The sequence below is a fragment of the Trachypithecus francoisi genome, unplaced genomic scaffold, assembly GCF_009764315.1.
Source record: "Trachypithecus francoisi isolate TF-2019V2 unplaced genomic scaffold, Tfra_2.0 Lachesis_group10, whole genome shotgun sequence".
NCBI lineage: Eukaryota > Metazoa > Chordata > Mammalia > Primates > Cercopithecidae > Trachypithecus > Trachypithecus francoisi.
In genome coordinates, this window is record NW_022681455.1 from 33,972,804 (window position 1) to 33,990,101 (window position 17,298).

General features: G+C 55.6%; 1 protein-coding gene across 8 annotated transcripts in view; it reads right to left on the reverse strand.

Moving 5' to 3' along the window:
- GRM4 (glutamate metabotropic receptor 4) overlaps window positions 1–17,298 on the reverse strand; it is a 125,026-nt gene that overhangs the window by 25,401 nt on the left and 82,327 nt on the right. For all 8 annotated transcript variants that reach the window (XM_033216828.1, XM_033216831.1, XM_033216830.1 and 5 more), the window contains 3 exons: window positions 14,129–14,264; window positions 11,216–11,370; window positions 8,479–8,619 (listed from right to left, as the gene is read on the reverse strand). In XM_033216828.1, the coding sequence (XP_033072719.1) occupies window positions 8,479–8,619; window positions 11,216–11,370; window positions 14,129–14,264 (432 nt within the window). The remainder of the gene's footprint in view (window positions 1–8,478; window positions 8,620–11,215; window positions 11,371–14,128; window positions 14,265–17,298) is intronic.

Consider the following 17,298-nt stretch of genomic DNA (forward strand, 5'->3'; position numbering starts at 1 on the left):
CCAACTGCAAATGCCCACAGCAGCAGAGAAGCCATGTCTCTGAGACTGGGAGAGCTCACTTCGGGATGGCCATCAACATATAATGCAGACTTTAAGAATCCTCACAGCACTCCTGAGTCCCTGAGAATCTGGACTCAAGAATGTGTCCTCAGATGTCCACAGACCTCGCTCTGAGAAACAGGGTACGAGCCCCAGGGTCTGGTGGGGCCAGCTGGAAACCCCCACTCAGCCCCTTGCTGGGCCTGGCAAGTCACTTAGCATCTCTGAGCTCCAGATCCCTCATTTGTGAAGTAAAGTTCGCACCTGGGACTAGGCAAGGAGAGTCATACCTGGCCCCTGTACAGCCCAGTGCCCAAGAAGGATCAGCTCTCAGCTCCTCCCTGGTTCTGAGGCCAGCAGACCTTGGCTGAGAAGCTGGGGCTCAGCTCTTCCACTCAGGAGGGGCTGGGGCTGGGGGTGGGGGGACTCTGGGGACTGAGTCTCAGGCAAGTGTGGATGAGCTGCCCAGCCCCTGCTAACAACTCCCAACGCAGACATCCCTCTCCCCCATGAGTCAGCCAGCCTCCCTTCAAGCAGCATTTAGCTTTCCCCCTTACTAGGTGACTTGGTTTGGCTCTGTGTCCTGACCCCAAATTTCACCTTGAATTGTAATCCCCACATGTCAGGGGAGGGACTTGGCGGGAGGTGATTGGATCATGAGGGCGGATTTCCCCCATGCTGTTTTCATGATAGTGAGTTCTCAAGAGATCTGATGGTTTAAAAGTGTGGCACTTCCCCTCTCGCCCTCTCTCTCCTGTTCCACCATGGTAAGCCGTGCTTGCTTCCTCTTCGCCTTCTACCATGATTGTAAGTTTCCTGAGGCCTCCCAGTCACGCTTCCTGTACAGCCTGCAGAACTGTGAGTCAATTAAACCTCTTGTCTTCATAAATTACCCAGTCTAAGGTAGTTCTTTATAGCAGTGTGAGAACAACTAACACACTATGTCTTTCTCTTTAAGGTAGAAGAGGTCATTTCTCCCATTTAAGCAAACAAACAAATCCCCTCTCTTGACCCGCCTCTCCCCAGCTAGCATCCCCTTTCTCTGTTCCTGCTTACAATGCAGCTCCTCAAAAGAGGTACCTCTCTGCTCACTGTCATCAGTTTCTCTCCTCTGTCTCCTGACCAACTCCAGTCTGGCTTTTGCGCCCACCTCTCTAAGGAGACTGCTCTTGTGGAGGTCACAGTCGCCCCCCAGGTAGCTAAGTCTAATGGCCTGGTCCAGCCAGTCTCACTTGGCCCCTGGACAGCATGTGATGGAGCCAGTCACTCCTTGCTCCAGTGCTCTCTTTATCGCTGCCGGGACACTACGCTCTGGGCCCTGCTGCCTCCTGGGCTGCCCCTTCTCAGCTTCCATGCTGGCCCCCTTCTCTCGGCCCGAACACTCCAGCATCCAGGGCTCACTGGTATCTCCTCTCTAGCCACACACACTCCTTGGTGCTCCCAGCCAGCCTCATCTGTAATCTGCCAGCTCCCCAGTCACATGGCCACTCTAGCCTCTCCCTGACTCCAGCGCCTACTCCACAAGGCCACGTGGGTCCCAGGAGGCATCCCACTCTCCACATGGCCTCCACCAAAGCCCTGCCTTCCTTCCCAGCCTGCTCCTCCTCCCGCCCACTCCATCTTCGTGCATGGCAATTTCATCCATCTCCTTGTTCCAGCAAAGAACGCTGAAGCCATCCTTGACTTTCTTTCATCTTTCTCTCTCTCCTTAAATCCTTCCATAAACACCATGGCCACACTGCAAAGTTTACAAAGAATCCGACCCCTTCTTACCACTTCCACGACCACCACCCGCCCCAGGCCCATCATTCCCACCTGGATTACAGTACCAGCCTCCTAACTGGTCTCCCACTCTGCCCTCGCTCCCAGAGAGAAATGAGCAGGTAGAAGCCCAGTGATCTCATTAGGACATAAATCAGGTCACGTCAATCCTCTTTCAAACCCTGCAATGGCTTGTCCCATTCTTCATAAAAGACTAAATCCTTACAAATTGTCCGCAAGGCCCACATGATCTGTACCACCTGCCCGTTGCTCCCCCCTATTGCTCTCTCTGCTTCAGCCACACTGGCCTCCTCGTTGCTCCCCAGGCTTGCCAGGCAGGAGCCCACCCCAGGGTCTTTGCACTTGCTGTGTCCTATGCCTGGCATGCCCTTTCCTAGGTCTTCACATGGCTCTCTCTCTCACGGCCTTCAGGTGTTCGCTCTAGGATCACCCTGAAATAGTTCGGATGTTTGTTCCCTCCAAATCTCATGTTGAAATGTGATGCCCAGTGTTGAAGGTGGGGCCTGGTGGGATGTGTTTGAGTCACGGGGGTGGATTCCTCATGAGTGGCTGGATGCCCTCCTCATGGTAATGAGTGAGTTCTCACTCTATTAGTTATAAGATTTGATTGTTAAAAAGAGCCTGGCTCCTCCTCCTCTCTTTCCCCTGTCTCCCTCCCACCACGTTGGGAAGCCTCCTGAAGCCCTCACCAAAAGCAGATGCGGGTGCCACGCTTCTCGCACAATCTGCAGAAACGTGAGCCAAATAAGCCTCTTTTCTTTATGAATTACCCAGCCTCAGGTATTCCTTTATAGCAATGCAAACAGACTAGCACACACCTTCTCAGTGAGAACTTCTGACATAAAAGTGCAGCATTCCTGTCCTCCCAGCACTCCCAGTTTCCTCCAAGAGGCCTCCAGGCTCCGCCTTCTCCAGCCTCACAGTTAGGCCTTTTCTGGAGCCCATGGCTCTGACTGCCAGGCCACGCCACCATCCACTATACCTTATCTGCAAGGCCACTCACAGGGCGGCTCCCCAGGGCAAGTCTGTCCCCCTCACTGAGCCCAACACAGGGCTGACTGGGCACACAGTCAGACTCTTCGTCAACGCTGTTGGTTTCCCAGTTGATGAGTGGGAAGCAGCACTGAGTGAAGAGCCAATGGTTTGAACAACTGTGAGTTCCTCTAATGAGGGCACGGCCTGGCACATAAAGGGTGCTCCCAAATGTTGGCCTTTCTTATTTGCCCAAGGAGGGAGGCTTCCTCAGGTTCTCTTCGGGATGCAGAGGTGGGAAGACCTTTCACAGGCGGGCTGGAGAAGCCAGGAGGGGCCTGGGGCTGGGATATCATCTGGTCTAAGCAAAACGTCTCTGGAGCCAAATGGAAGGATTCCAACTCCAACTCTGTGTGACCCTGAACAAGTCCTTAACCTCTCTGTGCCTCAGATGCCTCATCTGTAACGTGGGTTGCTCCAAAAATTAAATGCAAAATACTGGAACAGAGCTCGACAATCAATAAAGGCTATATAAATAAATATTAGCTGTGATTATGTTTTCACTATTATTGTTATTACTGCTGGTAGCACAGGCTGGGCGACTGGCATCTCCCCACACACCCCCAACCACTATGCAGCTGCCCTCCCTCTCTGAGCTCCCAGCCCGTGTGTGCAGCAGGCAGTAAATTTTTCCTCTCTCCTCATAAACCGGGCCTTCCTCCGCTCAGCCGTCACCTGGCTGGCAGTGCTGTCAAAAAGACGGATGCCACATCTGCCTTGTTTACGACTTTAATTCCCAAACCCTGTTCTTTGGGCTCCCAGGGAGGGCATGGGAGGAAAGGAGGAGGCGGGCGCTATCTTCCCGTAGGCTTGACAGCTGCAGAGATGCCCCTCTCAGTGACCCCAGCTCGATGGGGTTGGGGGGATCCACGGGCCATCTGCAAGTGCTTCCTGTAGATCAGCTCCCATCACTTCCCTGGAAGCCGTGAGGGAGGTAGCACTCTGCTGGGGATGGAGCTCTTGGGAGAATGGGAGGGGATAATATAATTCCCATTGCAGAGATGAGGAAATCGAGGCCCCCAGAGGTGAGGTAACGTGCCCAAGGCCACATGGCTAGGAATTGGCAGCACCAGTATTCACACCCAGGTCTGCAAGACTCTAATAGCCGTATGTTTGAGAAAGAATGAGTGCTCTACCATACCCCCAACCCTGACCCCTTCAGCACACACCAGTTCAGCCTCTAGTTGCCAGCATGTGCCACCCTTCTGAGGCTTTCTTGGGTGCAGGAGCCCTCTCTGCCCAGCCATTTGGCAGGCTGGAGGTGCCAAGGAATTAATGGCCTTCAGGAGCATCCCTCCACCAATGACTGATGGGGCCCGGCACACACATACCCTGGCTCCCTCTCGCTCTCTGTGGGATGACTGAGAGGCCTGTTCCTCTGTCCCAGGAGGAGTGAGCTCCAGTTGTTCACAGTGGCAACCAGCTTGATCTCACACTCTTTATCTCTGCTTTCTCTCCTCTTTCCTGGAATCCCCTCCCAAATCAGCTACTTGCTATCAAATCCTCATCTTGGAGGAACTCCACTTCAGACAGCCTTGAAGGATGAATCAAATCTTTCCAAGTGTAAGATCCCAGGACGAGAGGGTCCTTCCCACCCTCTTGGGCAGTCACCAGGCCCATCCATCACCTGGGGTGGGAAGGAATGGATTTGGCAAGGCAAAGGACACAGGAGTGGCACCTGCTCTCCGCGAGACCTTGAGCAGGGCAGGCCTGGGGGACTGAAACAGACAGAGGCCGACTATGAAATGTGAGCATCCAGGAGAGCAGAGTGAGCTGATCCTGAAGAGGTGAGGGGAAGGTAAACTCTGGAGACAGAGTGGGGGCAGGTGGAGAATAGGTCTCACAGAGCATGCCTGGGCTGGCTGACGGCAAGAGAGAGGGGCCCTGGAGGAGTGGGAGGGAAGGACGGGAAGGCCAGGGTGGGCACTGGCTTGACACTCAGGCTGCGAATCAGCTCTGGCAACTCTCTGGCTCTGTGATAGTCACAAGTTGCCTCAGTTTCCTCTTCTGTAAAATGGGAGTTGCATCTGTGACCATCTATACCACCCACCTTCAGGATTGCACATTCTTTCCTCCGGGATGCTACAGCAGACAGACAGAATTGGTACCAACAGACTTGGACTATTAGATTACCCAATTGCCTGTCTAAATCCCAACTCTCCCACTTCCTCTCTATATCAGCAATAACAATCATTTTATCAGCACCTGTCATACACATTCTCAGCCAGCCTCCTCACACGCTTTATCTCCAAACCTCACAGCTCACTGAGGCAGCTGTTGCCTACCCTGTAGGCTGAAACAGCAGCTGAGACTCAGAGAAGTTAGATAACTTGTCCAAGGTCACACAGCAGGGAGGAGGCAGAGTCAGACTCAGACCCAGGGGTGGTCCTTCCCCTGCCCCTGCTCCCAGTTCTCTGTGGGTGTCACTCCAGCCCTCCTGGCCTAAGGCCTTCTACCGTGGGACAGGCTCAGCTCAGGAGCAGGACCATGGGGAAACGAGAGCTGCCTCCCCCTCCCCCAGGGTCTCAGGTCCCACAGACATTCCCAGCAGCCCCCTCACCCGCCCCTCACCTCACCCAGAGATAGACTGAGAGGCTCACCGCGCCCGGCCTGGGGCCACACAGGGACTCTGACCTGCCTCTGCTGGAGCTCCCAAGGCAGCAGGAAGGATTCGGGTCAGGTGAGATGAGACGTACCACGTCCACTAGAGCCTCTGCCCCTTTGCTCATGCCTCCTCACCTGTTTAGGGTGCACGCTGTCCTCCCTCCATCACCCATCCCTCCCTCCAAGCCAGAGGCTCCCAAACTTTGCTGCATAGTAGAACCACCTGGGGCACTTCAAAAATTCCTAATGCTCAGGTTGCATCCAGTGCAAATTAAACCAGAATGTCTAGGGTAACTGTGTTTTTAAAAGATCCCCAGGTGATTCAATGTGAACAAAGCTTGGAAACCACTGCTCCAGCACTAAATACACATTAAAATCACCTAGGGAGCTTTGTAAAAATCCACAGCCTAGGCCCCACCACTAAGGTTCTGATCTAGTTGGTCTGGGGTGGCACCCTGGTATGGTGTTAAAAGCTCTCAGGTGACTCTAACGCACCTCCAGGCTTTACAGCCACCACTTACAGATCAGGAAGTGCCTCCATTAACGTTTCACTTCCTTCTGGAGACACCCTCTGGGCCAGCTCATTAATCCCGTTGCTCAGATGAGAAAGCGAAGGCCCAGAAAGGTTGCAGAGTTTGCCTCAGGCTCACGGCAAAGCTCTGTGCTCTTTTTTTTTTTTTTTTTATTTTTATTTTTTGAGACAGAATCTCACTCTGTCGCCCAAGTTGGAGTGCAGTGGCACAATCTTGGCTCACTGCAACCTCCACCTCCCAGGCTCAAGCGATTCTCGGACCTCGGCCTCCTGAGTAGCTGGGATTACAGGTGCCCACCACCACACCTGGCTAATTTTTGTATTTTTAGTAGAGATGGGGTTTCGCCATGTTGACCAGGCTGGTCTTGAACTCCTGACCTCAGATGATCCACCCACCTCGGCCCCCCAAAGTGCTGGGATTACAGGCGTGAGCCACCACACCCAGCCGAGCTCTGTGCTCTTCTGAACCCTGCTCCAGTCCTCCTTCCCCACCTGTGCTAACAATCAGACCAAACGCCTCCCTTAGGACTGCTGGAGAGGTTCATGAATCCTGCCCCAAGGACTAGAATGGACAGAGCCTACAGGAACTGACCAAAGCCTTCTCCCCTCCTGCCCCTCCCAGACAAAGAGAAGATTCCAGAAAGCCCTTCCCTTTGACGGCCCAGACCCCTCGACAGCCTAGACACTGGGTCCAGAAGGCCCCAGCTGTCCATCTTGCCACCACTTCCAGTCTTCCCACCCCATCCATCCCCATCCTCACCCCCGATCTAGGTCTGCTGATCTAAATCAGGGTGCCCATACAATTTTCCATCCCACATGGGCACTTCCAAGAACCAAAGGGGATGCTCTCAATAATTACACCAGAACACGGGAGACAGGATGCATGGTCACCCCACACAGGAGGGCTCAGCCTCCACACCCAGGCATCTTTGCGCTTCTCACATCTCTGTTGTGATTACCGCCTGATTCAGGCATTTGCTGAGCAGCCTCGGGCAAGTCACTTGGTCTCTCTGACTCTCCATATCCTTGTCTAGAGTGCAGGAATCTTAAGAGTTCCTAGAGTTACTGTGAGAGTGAAATGTCTTTCACGTTTTAAAGATGATGTCCGTAAAGTGTCTGAACACAGTAGATACATAGTAAATAGCAATGTTTATGTTTAGCTCACCCAGGAATACATAAGCCCCACATAAGACACAGGCACACACACCCCTTCTCTCTCAGGAACACCAGCTCTCATACACATGCAAAGTCACGTGTCACAGGTGTATACACACACGCTGCCACACTGGGCACACTCGCATACCTGCACTCATTCTGCAGATCAGGCGGGTTTGGCTGTGAGCTTCTCTGGGTCCCCAGTGGTCCAGTGGCTGCACGTCCCTGTGGGCTCTGGCCACCAGAGGGCAGCATGCTCCCCACCCACCCTCATCACACTCCCTTCTCCCCTGGCCCTGGAGGAGCTGACTCCACGCAGCGCGTCCCCCGCCCTTTGCCCAAACTGCACAATCAAGTCTGGGAGAATACAGGAGATAACTCATCATCCTCAATTAGGCACCACTCAGGCTGAGAGGCACCAGAGCACCCCAATGTCATTGAGGCTGGGTCCTGCTGCAGGGCGACCCAGACCCAGGACGAGCAAAGACCCCTGTCTGGATGTATCTGAAGTGGACACGCCATGATGGCTACCTAGGGGGCGGGGAGCCTAGGGCTCAGACCGGGGAGCAAGTCATGCTCTACCGCCCTCTATCTATGGGAATTAAGTCTTTCTACTCACCTCCTCTGAGCCTCCGTTCTCCCACCTGTAAAATGGACCGATCACTGCCCCTCCCCTGCGCGGCTTATCCCTCTCATGTGCGGGCTCAGATGTCACCTGTGCAAGCAGGCCGTCCCTGGCCACTTCACAGTTGCAGTTTCCCTTCCCCTCACACTTTCCATTCTTTTTATTGTCTGTTTTGTTTCTTCTGCACATTTCTGTTCTTACATATTCTATCATTCACTCATCTTGTTGATTGTCTGTCTCCCCATTAGAATAAAAACTCCAAGCGCCGTTGGACTCTCTCCATTGCTATATATCTGCCATGCTTAGAACAGGGCAAGGCACGGCCTAGGAGCCAAACTGGTGCTTGCTGAGTGACTGAGGGAACCCTGGAGGTTAGAGGTGGTTTCTGGAAATTGCCCAGCCTGGTGTGCGTCAAGACTGGAGGGGTCAGTGCAGTGCTGTGAGCTGGCCCTAGGGCTGTCCGCATCAACCCCGAGGCGGCCAGAGGCCTTGCCACTCCCAAGGATTTCAGTGCCACACCCCAAATCGGCTGCGGCCCCGCCCCTCCAGGCCCCGCCCAGGCCTCCCAACTCCACTCCAGGTGCAGGCCCAACTCCACGTCCTGCCACTGCCGACAGACAAAGGGAGGCTCTCGGCCTCAGGCGCCCAGGCTCAGCCCTCCCCGGCTCCTCCTAGAGCCCGCCCGGCCCTGCCCGGCCCGCGTGCTCACTGGTGCACTTCTTGACGTGGCTGCCCTTCTTGAGGGCGTGGCGGCTCAGCTTGCAGTGGAAATTGTCCTCCCAGAACTCGGCAAACCAGATGTTGCGCCGGTTGTTGTCCAGCGTGCGGCTGGAGAAGTAGCGGTCGAAGCCTGGCAGGGAACCGGGACGTCAGGGCCTCACTGGCCTCCTTCCCACCAGCCCCAGCCCTTCCTGCCTCCCCCAGGATAAGAGATGGTCCAGGCGGAGGGAGAGAGACCGGGAGGAGCACATCCTCTGATCCAGGAGAAAACAAAATGTGGAGCATTTCATTTCATTCAAAATGAAAAGAGCTGTATTAGGTCCCAGGGGGAGCGTGTGTAATCTACAACTGCTGCCTTTATGGAAGAGAAGCACACCGATGAGGATGTTTCTGCGGCCTTTAACCGCTGCAATGCTAACAGCGGGCTTTGAGAAGGGGCCGCCTGGGAGTCCTGAGATTACAGCACAGAGGCTGGTGGGGCTGCCCAACCCTGGGAGCACCTGAAGAGGAGACCAGGTCAGACAAGAAGGGAGGGGACCACCCAGGTCATACAGCATAGACCAGGACCTGGACCTTCTCCCTTCACATCCAGGACGTCCCCGTCACTGACAGAGGCTGCCTCCCTCCTCCACGTGCTCTGCATGGCTCACAGTTCTGCTCTCAGCCTGGGAAACCATGTCCTAGGGTGGGCAGGCTGGCGGTGAACAACCTCTCCTCCTCCCAGACGCCCCTCCTGCCATACTGACTGTTCCCAGCACTGTGGACTGAGCTGCTCTGTATGGGCCAGAGGCCTGAAAGCTCAGCGGGGCCCACGTGGAGCTTCCTGCCCATGAAAGCACACAAGTGGAAGCAAAATGACTGGCCACGTGGCAGGAGACGCACTGGCATCGAGCAGGAGGTTTGGCCTGCAGTAGGATTTCTCGGCCTCGGCACTGTGGACACTCTGGGTGGGATGATTACTGTGGGGGGCCATCCTATGCACCGTAGGATGCTGAGCAGCACCCGGACCTCTACCCACTGGATGCCAGCAGCAGCATCCCCCAATTGTGACAACCAAAAATGGCTCCAGAAGTTGTCAAATGTCCCCTTGGGGGGCAAAATCATCCCCAGATGAGGACCATTGTTCTAAAAGCTTCTCTAATGTTCCTGAGAGAAAAGGTACTTGTCAGGCAAGTCCTGGATTCCGGTCCCAACTCTGCCACTCGCTGCACTGTGTGTGTCTCAAGCTCTCTGAGCCCTGTGTATCCACCTACTAAATGTGGGGAAGAATGCATCACAGGGCTGTTGGGGAGGCTAAAGGAGATGTCCGTAAGGGTCCTGGCATTGGTAAGCACCATAGCAGTTACTGTTATGTTGTGTTTATTATGGCTGGGGGTGGTGTGGAAATTCTCGCTATGTGTGTGTGGTGGGTGGGTGGGGGGGTGTTGGATGTGTGATGGGGTAAGGGATGTGGGGATGGATCAGCCAGGAAGGCATGAGTCTGAGAGGACCGGGGCTGGGCAGAGGTGGTTCTGGAGCCTGAGTCAGACATGGGGCAGGTGTGGATGTGGGGGGACAGATGTGGTCTTTGCAGGGACAGGCATGGGCCTGGGGAATCACACTGGGCCTGTAGGCAGGCGTAGGCCCAGTGGGGCATGTTTGGATGAAAGGGTAGCCATGGGCCTATGGACAGGTATGGGCCAGGGCTAGAAGGAGTCATGGGCCAGGGAGCTCCCTCTGCCTCAGGATGAAGAGAGGACACTGCTGTGTGACTTTGAGCAAGTCCCTCCCTTCATCAGGCCTCCATGTCTTGGGAAGTGCCTTGGAGAGGCAGATGTCTGCGGTCCCTCCCAGCTCCATGAATGCTTGATTCTATTGAAGGGAGGGAGGGCAGGGAAGGAGAGGGCCCAGGGAGCCTTCTCCTCATGGTGAAGACTGCCAGGTCCCTGCCCATCAGGCCATTAACGGGAACATCACACCTCACTCTCTGTGAAGTTCTGGCCAGAGAAGTTCGTTCCTGCCCAGGTGACTGTGGGTTCTGCCCTGAGAAGAGGGCATTCAGGGCGAGGCAGGCCCAACCTCAGCGCCATCCCGGGGCCTGCCAACCCCAGGCAGTCTCTGCAGGAAAGGCCTGTCCTGTAGCCCTGGCAGGGCGGCTCCCAGCCTCTTCCAGCAGTGGACTCTCCACACACCTTCCACCCCAAAATTGTCTGAGAAGAGAGGAGGGAAGGTCTTGAATCTGGATTCAAATTCTGCTGTGTTGCATGTGGCCTAAAAAAGCTCCCAGTCCAGAACCTCAGAACATAAGAGGCTGTGGGCTGCCGGGCGCGGTGGCTCACGCCTGTAATCCCAGCACTTTGGGAGGCCAAGGCGGGTGGATCACGAGGTCAGAAGATCGAGACCATCCTGGCTAACATGGTGAAACCCCGTCTCTACTAAAAATGCAAAAAAATTAGCCGGGCGTGGTGGTGGGCGCCTGTAGTCCCAGCTACTTGGAAGGCTGAGGCAAGAGAATGGTGTGAACCCGGGAGGCGGAGCTTGCAGTGAGCTGAGATGGCGCCACTGGACTCCAGCCTGGGCAACAGAGCGAGACTCCGTCTCAAAAAAAAAAAAAAAAAAGAGGCTGTGGGCCAAAGAAGAGGAAAGGAAGGATATAGAAAGGGGAGGAGCAGGAGGGGAAGGAAGCTGAGGAGAGACGGCAGGAGGAGCAGTCCAGGTGCCGACCACCTGCACCTGCCCGGCCTTACCTCGTACAGACATCCTCTTGGGGAGGATCGTGACAGCGCCCTCAGCCACTTCCTCCAGGTGCAGTACAGGTGCGATCTTGGAGCCCCAGCTGTCAGAGCCCATCCAGAAGAAATGGCCTGTCTGGTTGGCCCTTCGTGCTGCCTCCAGCACACGCCTGTAGGAACACACACCAGCCCAGCCCAGCCGTGTCTGTCCACGCAACTGCCCCCACTCCTGGTCACACTTGCTTTGGGCCCACGTCCCTGACCCCCAGAAGCCCAGGGTCCACAAGTGTCCCAGCACCCATGCTTTCACCCCCAACCCGTGGATTCCCCCTACCCCTCCCCCCACCTGCCCATAGACCCCTGGCTACTGCCTCATCCAACCTGCCTGCCCCTGGGCCCACGCCTGCTGCAGGCCCAGTGTGATTCTCCAGGCCCACATCTGTCCCTGCAACTACTACACCTGTCCCCCTAGATCCACACCCGTCCCACATCTGACTCAGGTCCCAGAACCACCTCTGCCCAGCCCCGGTCCCCTGAGATGCATGCTTTCCTGGCTCATCCATCCCCATACTCCTTGCCCATTCTCACACGCATCCACCATCACACAATGGCCGCCCTCACCCCGCTGCACATGCTGCCTTCTGCCTGCAGCTCCCTCTTCATTTACTGCCCTCTGTGCCAAAATTCCAGGTCCTTCAGAGAGCTGCTCCCCACACCCTGAGTGGGAGTGGGTGATGGAGGGAGATGGGTGTGGAGCCAGCCGCCCAGTGCTCACACACAGCCCAGTCTGCCTGTGATGGTAATATAAATCAAACCAGGGACCCGAGAGCCCAGCCCGGGGCTGAGGAGCCCACAGCAAGCGCTCAGCTAGGACTTCATGGAGGCATGAATTAAGTGGCCCTTCAAAGACATCTCGGAGGGGAAAAACAAGGAAGAATGGGCAGAATTCCCCTAACCCAGCTCCCACGAAGAGAGACTGAGGTAGGGAGGAGGCAAGGAACTTGCTCACAGTCACACAGCAAGTACTACAAACTGTCCAGGCCCTTCCGTCGGTGAGGACCAGGGCACAGACTCCAGGGCCTGGGGGTGGCTGCTGGGCCTGTGCAGGAGCAGCCAGCTGGGGCTGGAGGGCCTGGGCTTCCAGGAAGAAACAAATGTTTCCAGGCCCCAGAGCTTTCACCTGAGCTGGCCTTGTCCATCTCATCCCACCCCATCCTCCTCCATCATCTCCCAACTCCTGAGGCTTTCCAGCCCCACTCACTGGTGTAGCCCCCCCACAGCCTAGGTTACCACTAATGGCATGTAAGGCTGCTCTCAGAACCCACACCCACACCCTATTAATACCCGTCTGCATCCGGCCAGCCTGAGATGGCCAGAGCTCCCAACCATCCAGCCCTGCAGAGTCACCTGGATTTATTTTTACTTCTGTTTGCTTCTGAAAATGCATGTGGATTTCCAGAAATGCCCCCCGCCTCCTACCCCACTTCCCACAGCCTGCTCGGGAAGTCAGTCTAGCTCCCCTCCAGCCCTCCCTTAGGGGCCTCTTCGCTGGGACAAAAGGCCCAGCGCTTTCAGTCCCCCTCCCAGAATGTGGGTCCATCTGAGCGAAGCTATCCTCAAAACAGCAGGCCTGGAGTGAGCCGCATAGCTGGGTGGGGTGTGGGAGCCAAGTCTTGCCAGGCTTTGGGATGGGAGTAAGGGACAGGAGTTGGGGAGCAGGGCCTGGTGGCTCAGAAGCTTCCCCAGGAGCTGGCTGAGCGGTGGCCATCATAAACGTTCAGAGCCAGAACTCAGGGGACCTGCACGCCTCAAGGGACTGGGTGCCACCTCTGTGCAGCTCTGAGGCTGTCAGGATGGGGCTTGAGGGCCTCCCCTCCCTGGTCTTTCACTGCCTGAGACACCACCATTGCAGCTGGTCCTTTTGGCTTTTGAGGCCATGATGGTCTTCCAGAAGCCCTCCTCCATTCCTCCAGGGACCCACAAATGGCCTGGGAGGGTATCTGTTGTGCAGCAACTCTGGAGTCCAGGTTAGAAAGTGAAAAACGGCTTGGGAGCACTGGGGAGGAATAGGAGGAAGCCGCCTGGGAAGGACTGGGCACACAGAGCAGCCTTGGCTGGTCCAGTGAGGGGGAGTCTGAGGGCACAGCAGACTCTGCCAGCCCAGACCAGTTATCTGAGGAGACCTGGCAGGGGCCACATCTGCTCTCACCCTCCTCTCTGAAGGAGAAGTGACCAGCAGGAACTAGAGGGCCCTACCAGATTCTAGGCAGGGCTGTATCTCCGCTCATCCTGGGGCTACCTGAGGACAGGGCTGTGTCTCCCCTCAGCCCGGACTCTCTGAGCCTAAGCCAAGACTAGAACCAAATACAGCCCAGAGCTCTTCTCTGTACTCTGAGCTCACCACAGAAAGGAGGGAGGGGCTGAGAAGTGGCCCACATTTACTGGGCACCTATTTCATGTCAGACCTTACTCTAAGCCTTTTATGCACATTCCTGCATTGAATTCTCAAACGCTATCAGGCAGGTATCTTTAACTCATTTGTGTTTTAGCAGCAGAGGCCCAGAGAGGTTAAGAAATTAACCTGAGGTCACACAGCGAGTAGATGGGAGAACAGCATTAGAACCTAAGTGGTCTGGCCCCAAGCTCACAGCCTCAGCCCTCTGTTAAAGCACCCAGGTAGCCATCCCTAGCAGGTGGAACGGATGCAGGAAATGGAGGGAGGAGGGAAGGGGTGCCCCATAGCAGTAGCCTGTGTGCCAGCCTGTGGGTCTCCCTGCCCACATACACACTCACCCGCACCCACCTCTCTGGATCCCAGGGTGGGGTCAGGCTCGCCTGGGAAGGTCTCCAGCAGGACAGGACCCTCTGTCATGCTCTGCCCACACCTGCATGGCTCCCGGTGCCCACCGTGCTGCCACCTGCCCTCACCTGATGTCATCCTCATTGGCGAAGATGATGACTGCCCTGGCGTTCGAAGTCTCCAGGAGGCGGCGGATGATCTTGTCGAACTCGCCTGCCTTGGGCTCCCGTGGTATCTTCACCGACTGGGCGATGCACACGCCCCCTGCAGGAGGGGTACCAGTTAGTTGGGGTGGGCAGGGGAACCCGAATCTCCCCACCACTCTCCCAACACACATTCCAGGAGATGGGGGCTGGGTGCTGCCTAGGCTCCCCAGCCTGACTCCCAGCCCTGGGATCCCAGTCTCTGGATATGGGCTGTGCAGTCAGAACAGCTTCAGTGCCAATCTTGGCTCCACTTACCAGCTGGTGACCCTGGACATGTCACTTAAGTACTCTGAGCCTCAGTTTCCCCATACAGCAGCTAGAAGCAGCACAGCATCATGCTTAGGAGCTAGACTGCCTGGGTTCAAATCTCAGCTCTGCCACTTACTGCTGTGTGGTCACTTACTGGACCTCTCTGTGATGCACATACATCACCTATAAAGTGGAAATAATGGCATTACCCATTTCATAGAATCGTTACAAAATAAGTGAGGTAATGCATATAAAGCCAACATTCGGTACCTAGTGTTTAGTAAATGTTGATTATTTTTATTGTAACCCCCTCATAATGTTTCTTGGAGGGTTAAAGCTGGGAATAGAACCCACCCTGAGGCGTCAGTCCCTGCTACACCCATATCCACGTGCTTCTCAGGGCTCCTGTCCCTGGGTCCCATGCCCATCACCAGGCCCTTGGTAAGAGCAGCGTGCATGGCCACTGGCTGGAACCATCAGAAGAGGGTTAATACTTGATGTTGCTGGGATTCATGACCAGACTGGGCGGCCATCAGAGACCGTGGGAGCACTTTGTCCCAGCCAGTGCCCAGCCCCAGATGTGCCTTTCAAGTGCTGGCAGGGGACAGATGTCATTCATGTGTTTAAATCTCACCTGACCTCGTGGTACAGAGCATCTGTGGGCCATGCTTGTGTCAGCCACTACCTTTGACAGATGAGGAAACTGAAGCTCAGAGAAGTGGCTTACCCAAAGCCACACAGTTACCTGCCCTACTGGAGTCCAGGAACTGGAGACCCCCAGAGAATAAGACCCCGGAAGCCCATGGTGGCAGTCAGTGGGAAAGCATGAGGGATTAATTTTGAAGCTGGTCCCGGTATCTAACGGCGGCTGCCCTCCTCTGGGTCCCACACAATGCCTCAAACCAAACACCTTGGCTGGGCACCCCTGGGCTTCCAAATGACCTGGAGGTCCAGGCTGGGGTCACCTGAGCCTTCTACACACAGACTTGCCCCAATACATCAGAAAATTCTGGGTGGAGCTGCCAGGGGCTCAGAGTGCAGGGGACACGACTACCACCAGCCCCACAGGGCAGTGCCAGCACCCAGCTCCACCCACGGACGGGCCCCTACCCATGGGTAGGGAGATGGCTGCCAGGGAAGGCTACCCAAAGGCAGTGACACTGGGCTGAGTCCTCAGAGGATGCCAAGTGGCCAGGCGGTAGGCATTCTGGAGAGAACAGGGTACGCTCTGGAAGGAGTGGCTGTTCTGTACCAGGCACCCTGCTGGCCTGGGCCCACAGGACACAACACACACATGCATGCACCCACACGCACATACACACACACAGCTCCTTAGGGCTCTCCTAAGACACCAAGAAGTCCCAAGTGCTAGAGAAGAGCATGGTTACTAGGAGCTCATGGGGAGGGGGAAGGAGCAAGGGTGCTTGGGCAGGACTGGGGTCCCTGTCAGTTTGGGGTCACAGAGGGAGCCAAGGGAGGCAGCTGCTGGCTGCATTGCTGGCCGGGCTGGCTCTCAGCTCCCAACTAAACCCTCCATATGGTTTCTTTCCACTTAGAAAGTGGGCCAATTGCGACATTTCTCCCCCCATCTGGGGAGACAGATGGACAGAGGTAAAGGCTGGACTGGGAGGAGAGGGAAGGGAAGGATGAGCCACCTGGCTCCAGGAGCAGAGAGGAAGGCAGGGGAAGGGAGTTAATTGCTCTCAAACAGGGAGAAACTGTTAGGTTAAGTCCTATTTCTGAGTGATGCTCGTCTAAGAGGATCCGTGTGATGGTCCTGCCTGGCACCTCAGGGCATAGCTTGCAAGCTTCATTTTGCTGGTGAAGGAAGGATTAGGTGACCATGGCTCAGTCAGCAGGAGTGTGAGTGAGCCATAAGGTACTTCAGATGCTAGTGCAGTCTGAGGAGGGTTTGATATTCTTGCAACTGCAAGAGATTCAGACCAGAGGGGAGTGCGGGCGGAGGGGGTGTGCAGAGCTCCATAATACTAATGAACATGTATGGAGTGTCCAATGCATGGGAAATGCTATTCTGCAAATTTTACATGGATTCACTCATCTGAGGCCAGTGTAATCACCACCTCTCCAATTTATAAATGAGGAAATGGAGGCACAGAGAGGTTAAGTCGCTTCTCCAGGATCATGAAGATAGTCAGGGGCAGAGCTGGAGTTTGAACTTGGGCCATCTGGCTGTAGCGGCCACCTTTCAGCCAGTCATGTAATGAAGGGACAGGACTGTGGAGTCAAGGGGGCTTGTGGGCCCATGGGCAGGAAGGGGCACGGCGCGCATCCTGGGGTGAGTGCCCACTGGTGTTGCTGCCCCCAGGATGAGATAATGAGATGCCAAGTGCCCGTGGGGCCCTTTGTTCACAGCTCTACTGTCAGCGTGTCTGCTCAGGCAGTGGGTCAAGGAGCTGGCTCACAAGTCGGGCCCTCTTCTGGGATGACACAAACTCCTGGCAGTGGCATCATCTCTGCCCCAACTGCTCTCTTGGTGTCTGCTGCAGCCAGAGAGGGCCAGAGCGACCTGAGAGGCCACTGAGCATCCACTGTATGCCTGGTACCATGCGAGGCCCAGTCTCAAATCCTCACACATTAGCCAGTGCTAATATCCCCATCTCACAGATGAGGAAACTGAGGCTCAGACTGTGAAATAGCCTAACCAAGGTCACACAGCCAGTCAGTGGGACTGCAGTCCTGGTCTGTGTCCAGAGCCTCCCTCAGGTGGAGAGGCCCCCATTTCCTGCAGCCCCTCCTACTCCTGGACAGTTCCCTTTTCTTGCAAAGCAATGACTTCGCAGCAGCCGCTGAGAATAAAGGGGCAGTGCTTCACGAGCCAGAGC